General features: G+C 48.0%; 1 protein-coding gene across 1 annotated transcript in view; it reads right to left on the bottom strand.

Moving 5' to 3' along the window:
• Positions 1 to 7,064: 7,064 nt before the first annotated feature.
• The window catches only part of SWAP70 (switching B cell complex subunit SWAP70), a 59,503-nt gene continuing 53,086 nt past the window's right edge, over positions 7,065 to 13,481 (bottom strand). The window contains exons 10-12 of the mRNA XM_010964882.3: positions 10,145 to 10,343; positions 8,559 to 8,655; positions 7,065 to 8,233 (exon numbers count right to left, since the gene is read on the bottom strand). Of these exons, the coding sequence (XP_010963184.1) occupies positions 8,127 to 8,233; positions 8,559 to 8,655; positions 10,145 to 10,343 (403 nt within the window). The 3' untranslated portion in view covers positions 7,065 to 8,126. The remainder of the gene's footprint in view (positions 8,234 to 8,558; positions 8,656 to 10,144; positions 10,344 to 13,481) is intronic.

Raw genomic sequence — 13,481 nt, forward strand, 5'->3', positions numbered from 1 at the left:
GCATACACTAACCGTCAAGTTTCTGATCTTTTAAAAGGCAAGGGACATCTCTCAGATGCTCGGCTTATTAAGTTTCAGGCATTATTATTGGAAAACCCAGATGTCACTGTCTCTGTTTGTGGGACACTCAATCCTGTTACACTATTACCATCACCAGACGAGTATCTTCCCTTTCACCTATGTCATGAACCCCTATCCATTTCTTTAGGAGCTAGAACAGATCTCACCTGTTGGTCGGTGAGATCTGTTCACCAAGGGAGCCACATATTCTTGTGAATCTGTTAGCGATCTGTGATTGCTTTTCAGGCAACACTTCAGTGAGACTGTTTTATTGCCCTAGGTGGGTATGGATAACCTGTTAGATAAACCTTTTTTTTTAAAGTAACTGGCTCTAATCTTTTCTCTTTTTTAGGCCCCCATCAAACTCTTAACACTAATTTAAAATGTTTCTGACATTAGGGTCCCTCTTTTTACTCCTCCTTTAGTTCAATGGACTAACATTCCTACATCTGCCTTCTAAAACCTAAACCACTAGAAAGCACAGAAATCAATTTTTTAAAGATAATTTTTCTTTTTAAGTAGGCATGACCCTTGTTTGCCCCCTCCATCCCTTGGCTAGGATTAGCTCTATGTATTTGACCTCTGTCTTTTCAACCTTCTTATAAAATGTGTTTCTTTTCATCTAGAGTCAAACTTCAAATGGTTATACAAAAAGGTAACCAACCAATCAGCCAAGATGGCTTTTATACAAGCCCCTCGATGGACACCGACCCTTTGCTCACCACCGGCCCAGGGAGAGCCAGCTAGTCTGGGACCCCGAGGAGCTCCATCATCACCCCAGCTCAGCAGGAAGTAGCTAGAGCAGTCCTCGCTCTCTGTGTTCCCAAGATTTGGTGTCCTGTGACTAGAGGGTGAAATGATAGGTAGTTTAGATAGAAATGAGCACTGGGCAGGGGGATAGGAAGGGGAAAGGAACAATCCAGAACACACGGAACCTGAGCTGTCCATCAATCAATCAATCAAAGGCCCAGGATATAAAAACAGGAAGAACAAAGGAGCGGTGCTATTTTTCCTCTCTTGGGTTGGCCCGCTCCCAGTTCTCAGGGGTGGACCACCTTTCACTATTTTTTTTTAACTTCACTAATAAAAATCTTGCTTGTATCACATTTTTAGTCTCAAGTCAAAAACTCTTTTTTTTTCAGGTGACTAAGAACCGAAGTAATTCTTAGCTCCCTTTTCCCGGTAATAGGACCAAGATGACAAGATGATTCTGACCTCCGACAGACCCAGAGTCTTCTGAGACAGGAAGGAAAGGGGCAGGACACAGCAATTCAAGGAATGACAGCAATTAACACCAAAAGTGGAAGATTCAAATCCCACTAGGCCTTGAGGATTAAGATGGTGGAAGGTTTGACTTCCCATAGAACTTGAGCTTCATTATATGCTCATTGTAACATATTAGCATGGTAAATAACATGCCCACAGGCACCATGACAGTCCCAAGGCTAACCACGAAAGGTCAAAGAGTGGGCGGTGGCCCAAATAAAATCCCAGCCCCTTCCCCAGAGTAGTTGGAATGGTCCTCCCATTTGTAGGCTTGTGAAGCTACAGAGCCCATAAAAACTGACACCACCACTCCTTCTGGTCGCCTCTCTTGCTCCCTCCTCTTGGGAGACAGCCCACACTCTGTTTATGGAGTGTGTACCTACTTTTACGCTAACCTGAGCACCCAACCCCACAGCCTGTGGCCTTTCTCTTGACTTTTGAAACAGCCTACACTCCATACAGTATGTAACTCTCTAAATAAACCTACATTTACTCAGCTGTGGCTCGTTCTTGAATTCTTTCCTGCACCAAACCAAGGACCCACACCTGGGCTCCCCCCAGACCTGGGAACCGGCCCTCCTCACGCCTGACATCCTTTTTTCCTACATCATTTTTATATGTAAATTTGACTATATTATCATATTAAATGGCACCCCTACCAACAGCCAGGATAGTCCATTAAGGGCCAAAAAAGGATTAAAAAGGGGTGGCGCTCCATTCCCTTGAAAAAGCCCTGTCCCTTCCCCAGTAGACTAATGCACATGGCTCCCCATCATTAGCCTCACTCCTCCTCCCTTTGTCTTTACTCTGTAAAATTAAATTCCTCTCACCAGGTGTACCTGAGAGGTTGGTCTGTGAACTTAGTTCCTGCTTCTCCATTCTTCAGCCACTGAATAAAGTTTGTGCTGCATTGACCTTAGCTTTAGGTTCGTTGTTGGCTGCTCGAACCCAAAAGGCAAAAGAACCCATGATGGAAGCAACCACAAGGAGCCAGATAGGAGGGGTGGACTTTCAATACAAGCAAACCCCATCCCCCCAGGTGGGTGACGCACAACCTGGGGAATAATTATCTTGCAGACGTCTTCCCACAGGTGTGAGTTCTGAGCCCCGTGTCAGGCTCCCCAACCCGGGGGTCCGGCACTGGGAAGGCGAACCCCCAGAGCATTTGGCTTTGAAGGCCAGCGGGACTTAACTGCAGGTGCCCCACAAGACCCAGAGAAACAGACTTCACTGTTAATGGGCGCACACCAAATCCCACGCGCAAACCGGGCTGGAGGGCAAAAGCAGTAATTTGATAGGAGCCTGGGCCAGACCTACCTGCCGGTCTTGGAGAGACTCCCGGAGAGACTCCCGGAGAGGCGGGGGCTTCAGCCGAGGCTCACCCTGGGGCCGGGACACTGGCGGCAGCATCCCCGGGAGCTACCCGTACTGCGAGGACGCCGGTGCTGGCGTCCGGCTTGGCGGCGCCATTTTGCAAACCTTCCCGGCCCCGCCCCGCAGCCCCCAGGTGCGGCGCTGAGACGCCGCAGGCCAAGCGCCCAACTCAGCACTCAGCCCCACCGCACCCAGACAGGCAGCCTACAGGCTTCCAGAGCCCACCCTCCAGGGCCTCTGCCTACACACGGCCCTGCCCACCAGAGGGCCAAGACCCGGCTCCACTCACCAGTGGGCAGGCACCGGCTCTTCCCTCCAGGAAGCCTGCACAAGCCTCTAGACCCGCCTCACCCACCCCGGTGTCGACACTAGAAGCAGAAATCTCGCGGGACTGAGCCCACCAACAGCAAGCCCGACCCTATGCTGGGACCAGCTGGGCCCTGGCCCTGCCCACTAGCAGGCCAGTGCAACCTTCGGGACACCCTAGACTCCATACTCAGCGGTGTCAAGGACTGGACCCCCACCAATGATACGCAGCGAGGTCTGGGATCCCCGGGTCTTGCAGCCAAACTCCAGGAACCAGCTCTGCCTGCCAGTCGTCTAGCACTAACCCCGAGAACTGGCTTCACCTGCCAGTGGGAGGGCAGCAGCCCCAAAGTCTTCAGGACCCTAACTCCGCCCACCTGTGAGCCAGCACTAGCCCTGGGGTCCCTGTGGTTCCACAACCAGCTGCCTAGTAGCCAGGCCCCATTAAATAGCAGCCAGCAGCCGCCTTACAAGTCAGGGCCTGGCAACCAACGGGACCAGGGTCCAACCAAGTCTCCCAGACCACCCACCCACATAGTCAGCGTGCCCTAACAGAAGGACCCACAAGGCCCTCTTAGGGGGAACCCCTTGAGCATATGGCTTGGCTGACAGGGGAGTGCACTGCTGGGATGCATAGGACGTCTCCTACAGAGGGCCACTGCTCCAAGGTTGAGAAACATAAATAAACCACCACATACATAAAAATACAAATAGCAACTCAGACAAAATGAAGCAGCAGAGGAATATGTTGTACCCAAAGGAACAAGAGAAAATCCCAGAAGAGGAACTAAGTGATGAGGAGATAGGCAATCTACCCAAGAAAGAGTTCAGCATAATGACTGTAAGTGATCAAAGAACTCGGGGGGAGAATGGATGCACAGAGCGAGAAGTTAGAAGTTTTTAAGAAAAGTATAAAGATCAACCAAACAGAGATGAAGAATACAATAACTGAAATGAAAAATGCACTAGAAGGAATCAGTAGTAGACTAAATGATTCAGAAGAATGATCTGTGAGCTGAAAGACAGTCAGTAGTGGAAACCACTGCCGCTAAACAGAAAAAAGAGAAAGAAGAAAAGAAATGAGGATAGTTTAAGAGACCTTTGGGACAACATCAAGTTCACTAACATTCCCATTATAGGGGTCCCAGAAGGAGAAGAGAAAAGGGGCCTGAGAAAATATTTGAAGAGATAATAGCTGAAAACCTCCCTAACCTGGAAAACAGTTGCAGCCCAGGAAGCAGAGCCCTAGACAGGATGAGGCCACAGCGGAGCACACCAAAACCCACTGTAATCAAGAGACCACCATAGGCTGCTGGTCAAAGCAGAGGCAGGGCAACACGGGACAGGAAATGAGCGCTCAGATGGGGAGGACGGCAGGCTACTGGGCTCAGGGCTGAACGGAATGGGGGTTGCTAGACAAAGCCTCCCTCTCCCCACGCCTCACGTCCCACTGGCCCTCAGCTGGGCCCTGAGGACAGCTGTTGAGGAGGTGGACATAAACAGGGTGGAAAACCTTCATTCCTGTGGGTGCACAGCCCTGAGAGTCAGTGTGCTGTGTCTGTGTGGTAGGGATAGAAAAGGAATCTGAGGCTAGCCCTGGATGGAATGTAGTGTCCACAACAGATTCACCCACTACCCAAGGCCAAAGACTCAGCAACCTCAGAAAGGTCAACGGAAGCTGAGCACAGGACCAGGGGGGTCAGGGCCATCCTTCCACAGAGGGGTGAAGCGGGGACATGCGACCTGCTTCGCCCTCTGAGTGAGGGAGATAGAAACACACTGAGATAAAAACGATTGATGTCAAATGCATTTAAAGGACTCAGGAGGAGGCAGGTGGTGTAATGAATCACGTCCGAGAAGAGGGTCAGGTGTTACTGGGTGGATGTGGCTCGTGCCCTTCCAGGTTCTTCTCTGCAAAGTGCAGGCTTTGGACCAGCTGACCCCTGGGGACTAGCTGCTGCAGCATTCTAGAGGCGCTAGTTACAAACAGCAAACTGTACAAATCTTGAGCATAAAGTTGGCATATTTTACTTTTGTAACCACTACCCATTTCCAGCATCCCAGAAGGTTCACTTGTTTCCAGTCAATAACCACCCTTCCCACCCCTAGGTAACCACAATTCTGACTTCGAAATCCACAGATCAGCTTTGCTGGTTCTGGAAATTAATATAAGTGGAATCACACAGTATGCTCTCTGTACTTGGCTTCTTTGCTCAACATAATGTCTGTGAGATCCATCCATGCTGCTGCATTTCTCAGTGATGCTACTTTTTATTAAAGTATCCTTGGTCTGAATACACCACATTCATCGATTTACTCTCTGTTGACGGGCACTTGGGTTGTTGCCGGTTTGGGTCATCCTGAACGAAGCTGCTGTGGACCTTGTTGCAGGGTCTCTGGTGGACACGTGCATCCCTTCCCCTGGGGGATCTGCTGTGTGGGTGTTGTCTTTAGCATGAGTAGGTATCACCATATAGCTTCCTAAAGCTGAGGGGTGAACTTTTACAAGTCTCAGGATGAATATAAATATAAAGAAGGAAGTAGAGGGTGAGTGAGAGGAAAGAAACAGAAAGACACTGAAGTATTCCCAAGACTGACTCTTTCAATAAATGTTAAGCCCCTACTATGAACTGGTAAAAGCCGGACTGCACTCTTCCCTGCTTCCCCGTGGCTGGCCGTCACCTGATCCCTGCTCCACTCAGGCAGCTGTGCCTCGCTGGCACAACCCTGAAGGCATAAGGGAGGCTTTGCCAAGTGGAACAGGCACCAGTGCTCTGCGAGGTACACCCCCAGCGGGGCCATAAATCTGAACACTTGTGCCTCACCAGCTGTGGGATGGTTCTGACAGCCGCTCACTCCCCGTGCTCAAGACTCATGGGAAGAAATCAAGGTCATGACAGCTTTACATTTCACACTTCAGCAACTTGCATCCCAGGAAGACTTTAAAGCATATCCAAAGCAATTCCTTTCACACCTACATTGGAAAGGCATTTACAGAGCTTCTGAAGCACAATGCCCCTCACAGTGGGGTGTGGGGTGGGGGCCAAGGCTCCTGCCCTCTGCTCTCTGTCAGCTCACAGAGCACATGACCCCTCTCCTTCCACATGCATCCCATTTACACCAAAGAGGTCAAATCCTGGGGTTCTTCTCGAGGAAACCCTGACACCAAGAGCCTGCTGTGTTCCAGACCTAGAACCTGCCTTTCTGCATAGAAAGCTTTCTCAATCTGGGCACTATTCACATTTGAGCCAGGTAATTCTTTGTATGGGGACTGTCCTGTGAACCGTGGGATGTTTGGCAGCATCCCTGGCCTCTACCCATCATATGTCAGTAACACTCCCAGTAGTGACAACCAAAAATGTCTCCAGACATCGCTCCTCCAGACATTTGCTAGACCAAGTGGGCCCACTCAGTATAGCTTGATCGTGTCTTGGCAAAACCGTCCCCAGCTGAGAACCACTGCAGTAGAGAAAGAAGTTAAAGCACACCAACCAGTGTGTTCTCTCCTCTAGCAGGGAAAGTTCAGCTTTCCAAGACACAGTCAAGCTGGACTGAGTGGGCCTGCTCAGTCCACAATAGGTTTAATCTCCGCAACCGTGTAAAACCAAAACAAAAAACCACACTGTTTACTCTGGCAAAACTGAAACAAAAACTGAAAGGCATAAAAAGAAAATTCGGGGAAGAAGAGGTAGGAGGATTTGGAGGTAACAGCAGCAATGAGGGAGAAGTCATTCTTCTAAGTTCCCGTCTGTGAGCTGACACGTCTGCTGTGGTTTCCCACATCAGTGACTCAAACACCAAGCCTGAGGCCATAACTAACTTCGTGATAGCATTGGTTTGGGGGTCCAAACTGCAAACCCAGGTTTTCAGGAAGTGTCCCTAAACCCAAGTCCATCTCATTATATGGAAATATGCGTACACACACACACACACACGCACACACAAACACACACAGAGCCTTACCCTGCTGTTCTATTAAATCAGCTTAAAATGTATGCTCTTCTGGTATTCTTTATTTTCTTACTTAGTTCCTTTTACTAAAAAACAAACAAACAAAAAACCATACAAAATACTTTTAATACATCTTAGAAAATTAGCAAAAAATTAAGAAAGTTCAGCAAATTACAGTGTACAATATTTAGGTAAGAATGTTTGCAAATTATAAATATTTTGCTCCCTCTCAACATAGCACATCACAAAAATACATTTTAAAACTTTTTTCATGATAATTCCTAGAAATGATCATATCCGTATTTGTTAAGGAAAAGGCCTGATTAGGACAAGCATTCACACACTCCTGAAATGTTCTGTACAGTAACTACAAAAGTAAAACCAAGGGGTCTGTCTGTCAGCACGCTGACTGTTGAAACCATTTTAAATATGAGGAGGAATTCAGTTAGTATCAAAATATCATTCCAAATGGGATTTACTTAGTTCATCTCTGTGCTGTCTTTGATTCATAAGTATCTGTCTCAACCAATGCGTTGTTTAGAAGACTTCTGCCTCCTTGAGACAGTGCCGCTGGAGCCAGGGTGCCAGTCGGTCAGGCTGCATTAAACAGAAACCTGCACAACCAAATACATGGACTGTGACCACTTAGAACGAGGTCCACATGCGGGAGCAGTGACTTCTCCAGCAGAGCAGCAATGGTCAGAGGCATTCCGCGTCAGCTGCAGGCCACGGCAAGCAGACTGGCCCGTCTAGTTTAGAAACGAGCACTCAGAGGAGGAAACTCACTGCCAGGAAAACAACTGGCCAACTGGCTCCAGTCCGCAGAGGTTCCGACACTGGTGAGCTGAGCGCCCGCTCCCCGCCACACACGACAGATGGAGGGCACCACTGCGTCATCTGGGCCCTGCCTCCTTCTGACAAGAAACTCAGAGCTAAAGGGAATTTCTAGAAGCAGAAGCTTTCAAAGAAAGCGCGAATAAAGCCTGAGGATGTTGACCTTTTTTTTCTCGGGTAAGCCCTTACTTGCAGGCAGGTAAGTAAGAAGGCTCCTTTAGTACACTGACCCCACAGGAGGCGCTGGAGGAAGGAGGGTTAGAAGCAGCAAAGCCAGGTCCTTTTGTCTTTAGCATCAAGCTTTCCAGCTCCGCTCGGAACCCACATGGCTCCGCTCACTCCGTGGCCTTCTTCCCCTTCCAGCTCTTCTCCCTCTCCTCCAGCTCTGCCTGGGTGAACGCGGCGGGGCCCCAGTTAGTGATCAGGTGAGCGTTTTTTGAGCCTAAGAGATAAACACACATCCAACATGGGAAGTAGTATATTCTTCAATTAACATTATCATTTTCCACAGACAAAAGAGTAACTTTTCTACTTCATTTCTTCTCTGAGGAACATCCATAAAGATCAGACCAGCTGAAACAACCAGAAGATGTACACAAAGGGATTAACCAGGCCTTCTTATCTAGCAGAGAAATTTACCCTAAACAGCTGGGTTTCTGTGTATTTGGGCTAAGGGAGTCCTTTTTTTTTTTAAAAAAAACAATTCAACTACACAAATAAAACAGAAAAATGAACTGAATAGCTGATTATTTCAAAGAGTGTGTTACCTGGTTCTATCAATCGAATTAACCCTTCATGCTGGGCCACTTTGTCCTTCCAGCTCTTGGTCTTACTGGTTGCCATCTCCAGCTTCTTTTTAACTCCCTGGAACGAAAGCAGATTTGGGGCTATGCAAACGCACAGGTAGTTTAAGAGAAATAGCGACGACGGGGGGGCTTACCACACACCTGTGGATTATCTCATTAAGTCCTCACAGCCATAAGTAGCAGGAATCATTTTACCATCATTTTTCAGATGTGGAACCCAGGACTCAGAGCCGCTGAGTGACCTGCCTGAGGTCACATGGAGGCCCTAATTCACACTAATTACAGATGAATGTTTAAGATCCTTGTGTGTCAGTTACAGCTTTACCGCCTCTTGGCTCCAAATCTGCCCTTCATTGTCCTGCCTGTGATGACAGGACATTTGTCCCTTGCCAGCTGGCACCATTTAAGCTTTGTCAGTGGAAGGGCTGGCAGGACACTGGAGGAGGCAGGGGCTCTGCTTCCAGGCTCCACTGCACTCTTTTGGCAGCTCCTGCAGCACGTGGGACACCCATGGTACTCATCCCATTGGGTTTTAGTGGCACCTCCCCTGTGGGCAGCTTACACCAGTGCCCCAGAGGGCAGCGTCCCGGTGACAGCACCTCGCTGGGCTTTAGTGCCGTCCAGTGGGCCAAGGCCATGCCCTCTACAAGGGCTAGATCACAGCAGTGGGCTTAAGGGGCCCGAGGGGGAAGGGGGACCCTCTTCCAGATGTGTTCCTTCCCTGGTGCTCTGGGGGTGCTCCACCTCAGCCCCTGAGGCAGTGGTTGCTTCCTGGGCCTGCCATTCCTGCATTCTTACAAGTTTTCTTTGCTGCTTAGCAGGTAATCCCCTGTTACAGTTAATAGCTGTTTATGTTAAACTTTCCCGGTTCAAATTACTGTGTGGTTTCGGTCTCCTGATTGGACTCTGTTACGCCTCATCACCTGTAAAGACTTCTTGTAACTGAGCAGGACGCTATGGGGCCTTCACAGACAGACCCTTTCCCCATATCCTCTGCTTTAGCTCCTCTCTGAAGTGCCAAGATAACAGTACCTGATGCATATTTCCTGAGTTGTTCTTCAGATGCTAAAACCCCCCACCAAATGGACAAAATTCACTACTTGACAATCATGAGCATGTAGCCCCCAGACCAACTGGAGCCCAAGGATTGATCATCTTAACCCCTTAACCGCATCACACCGCCCTGTTACCTCCATCAACCAATCAGAGCATCGTGCACGAGCTGATCACACACCCTCGGATGCCTCTCCCTCACCCTGCCTTTAAAAATGCTTTGCTGAAACCCCTCAGGGAGTTCCAGTGTCTTGAGTCGTCCTGAACTCCTTGCTTGGTGCCCTGCAGTAAACGCTGCACTTTCCTTCACCACAACCCGGGGTCAGTAGATTGGCTTTACTGCGCACAGGCAAGCAGACCCAAGCTTGATTCAATAACATCCTTACTTATAGATCAGCAAAATTCTTACACAGCTTCTTACAGTGAAGCAAATACTCTGTTGTTTGAAAATGTCTGCGTTTAAAGGCACGTGTTTGCAGAAGAGGCCTGACTACCTCGTACTGCTCAAGCGCTTGCTTCCGCTCCAGCTCCAACTGCTGCAGCTGCTCCATGGCTTCCTGGAGGGCCCGCTCCTTAAGGACGCGCTGGTTCTCCAGCTCCTGCTTCTCTGCCTCCGTTGTCTGAATTGCCTGTTGCTGCTCCAAGTGCCACTTCTCCAGTTCAGCCCTCTTGGAAGACTCTTCCTCCAGCAACCTGCAATGCAGAGAGCTCAGGATCCAACCCACCCGAGTCACCACACCGGACCCAGTGGATGACAGAGGCGCGTCAGAACAGCCTGGAGGTCACTTAACCCACCTCTCGTTTTACAAGAAGGAAACCAGGAGCCAGAGAGGCCCACGTTCACAAAGCTGGCAAGGTGACCATGGGGGCTGCTCCAATCTCTCCCCGTTTCACCCTTTTTAAATAAGTAAGTAAGTAAAGAAAGAAAGAAAGAAAGAAAGAAAGAAAGAAAGAAAGAAAGAAAGAAAGAAAGAAAGAAAGTGGAAGGCTTCATGGGCCAAGAGCTAAGTGTATTTTCTCAGCTAATGCTCACAATAAACTCAAGTATTATTAGTCTTCAGTTTTGAGACAGGGAAAGTGAGGCTGAAGGTTAAGTGACCTGGACTAGGTCACTCACCTGGCAGGCAGGGGGTGAGGCCAAGTTTTGAAACTTGCCTGGCTGCTACAATATTAAAACATTTTTCATCTAGTAAAAACCTATTACCAAGGAAAAAGCCAACAAAGTAATGAAGGCAAGGGAAGAAGGAGCTGACAAAAGGTAAAATAAAAGCAGACACCATTTACTGACCAAGTACTGCGTGTCTGGCTCTTTCCCTTTATTACTGCTAATCCCCCACAATTCTGCAAGGTGTGACCATCCCTGCAGGTGAAGTCAAAGGGTTTAAAAGTATGATGCAGAAGCAGCAGTGGATTTCAGCCCAGGCCTGGGTGACTTCAAAATGTTATCTTTAATAACAGGCTACCTGTCTGAGAATATCCAGCTCTGCAGGTACGTAAATAATTAACATGCAGCCCAACCCGTACCCAAAGTATAGACAACGTGGTGAGATGCCAGCGCAGCACAGAATGCACCTCTACAGAACTGACCGCCAGAATTATGGGAACAAGTCACACAGTTTGCTCTTCTAAAATCAACAACAGCAGAAGTAACGTAACAGACTCTGCACCCCTGTCTGACCACCCCAACTCCTCCATCCCCAATCCCCTAGCTCTGTAAGCATTCCCTCTGCAACGTCCTACAGGGTGGTTCTACTCTGTGTGATGGACCACTCACTGCTTCACAAGCCAGGCCAGTTTATTTCTGGGCAGCCTTGATCCTTAGAAAGCTCTTTCTCAACTAAGACGAACTCTTCCATTCAATATCCCGTGTTCCACAAAGGGCCAATCTGCTGCCTCTGAGACGTCTTGGAGGCTGACATCCACAAGGGAACACAACACTGCCAATGTGGGCTGACCAGTGCAGTGTATTCACTGTCTCGGCATGTGTGTATTACACGCCATCCATGTGTCTTTCTAGGCACAAAGGATACAACAGTGAGCGAGACTGGAAGGACCCTGTTTCTTCATCCCAGTAGTTAAAGTACAGAGAGGAATAGACATTTGCAGGTTAGGCTGCCCAGCACTGAACCCCTTCATTTGTCTAGGGACTCAGCCACAATGGGATGGAAAGTAGGGCCCATCTCCCACCACAGAAGCCACAGGTCAGACCCTGTCCTTCTGCCCCTGGGCAGCCAGGGTGTGGAGGAAGCCCAAGCTGGACTTGGCTAAGCAGATGCCCTTTCCAGAACTTAGACTCTGAAGCAACTGACACAAAGAAGCAGAGACAGTGGAGAATTTATCTTGCTGGTGGCAGAAACATCCAGGGTTGAGTGATGGCAGAAGCAATGGGGACAACTGACCAAACAACCCACAGGCCAATGTTGGCACCAGTGGCATCCTTGCTGGACTTTTCCTGTGGCCTGTCTAGGCTGCCCAGCCTCCCTTGGTTCCTGCCTGTGTTCCAGGCCACCTGCCTTTCTGAGGAATTGGTAAACTTCTAAAGAACCTTCCAAGAAATTCTTTTATTGCTTTAGCTAACCCAAGTTGGTTTCTCTGGTTTGCAACAAGATGCCTGACTAAAGACTTGAAACTCTGAACCTCAGTTTTTTCATTTGTAAAAAAGGAATAGGAACTATAGCCACCATCAAAGGTTTGCTGGTCCATTAAAAGAAATAATGCATTAAGGTACTTAGAACAGTGCCTACCACATCGTAAGAGCTGAATCAAAATCAGCTCGTATTACTTTGGTGGGGCTATTACCTCACTTGCTCTAAGGGTATCTGAGGTGTTCCGCAATCATATCACAGGGAAGTTAACACCCTGAATCTTTTCAAATGAATTACTATTAAGTCAAGTCTCCTGGATCCTGTACTTGTTTGTTGATATTTTAAATTATCTTCTTGGTCTCAAGCCATCATTCCAGGCTTTCAATATCTTTTTTGAATGCTTATTTGACATTCTATATATTACATATCTCCCCCATCTGCAAATGAGATAAAGGAACAGAAACCAACACAGTCTGAGTGAGTACCAAATCCCAACATTAGGCTAAACATTTTGCATGCCCTATCTCTTATAAGCACAACCACCCTACCAGCTTAATTTATAGATAAGGAACTTAAGGCTGAAAGTAGTGAAGTAACTTATCTAAAATTACACAGAAACAAAGTCTTAGAGCTGGGAATCAAACCCAGACTTCACTCCAGGGCTCAGTCCCAACCTGTCTTCAAATACATGAAAAGTATTATCATGTGGAAGAGAGACTATCATTCCACTGGGCCCTATGAGTGGAGCTTAGATCCGTTCGTTCAGAAAAGACTCCTTGGTGCTTACTGGGTGCCAGACACCGCACCAGCTGTCGGGAATACAGATCTGAGAGTTCCCATGCAGGAGAAGCTAGAAAACCTTCAGGATTATACATCAAAAGAACACATCTTAATTTCAATGAAAAAAAATTACAAGTCAAGTTCTTGTATTTCAACAATTTACTATAAAAACTATTTCTAGGGAAACTTAAGACACTGACAGAGAAAGGAGAAAGGACCATCCATTGGAAGAACAATGAGATGCCAGACGTTCCAAGAATGACTTGCTAGTGTTTAAAGAAAGGACAGGAGGTTAAATAAAAACCCCCAACATACATCCTTGGCCCAAGACTACATTTCAGTTCATTAGTGCCAGACTTCAATGTTTCCATCTCAACTCCATGATGATGTCCCTTTATTTTCTACCCAGAAAGGCCTACCCTGAGGAGTGGGAGCAAAGAGAAAGCTCCCTCTGCCAATATGACAA

This window comes from Camelus bactrianus, chromosome 10 (assembly GCF_048773025.1).
Source record: "Camelus bactrianus isolate YW-2024 breed Bactrian camel chromosome 10, ASM4877302v1, whole genome shotgun sequence".
Taxonomy (NCBI): Eukaryota; Metazoa; Chordata; class Mammalia; order Artiodactyla; family Camelidae; genus Camelus; species Camelus bactrianus.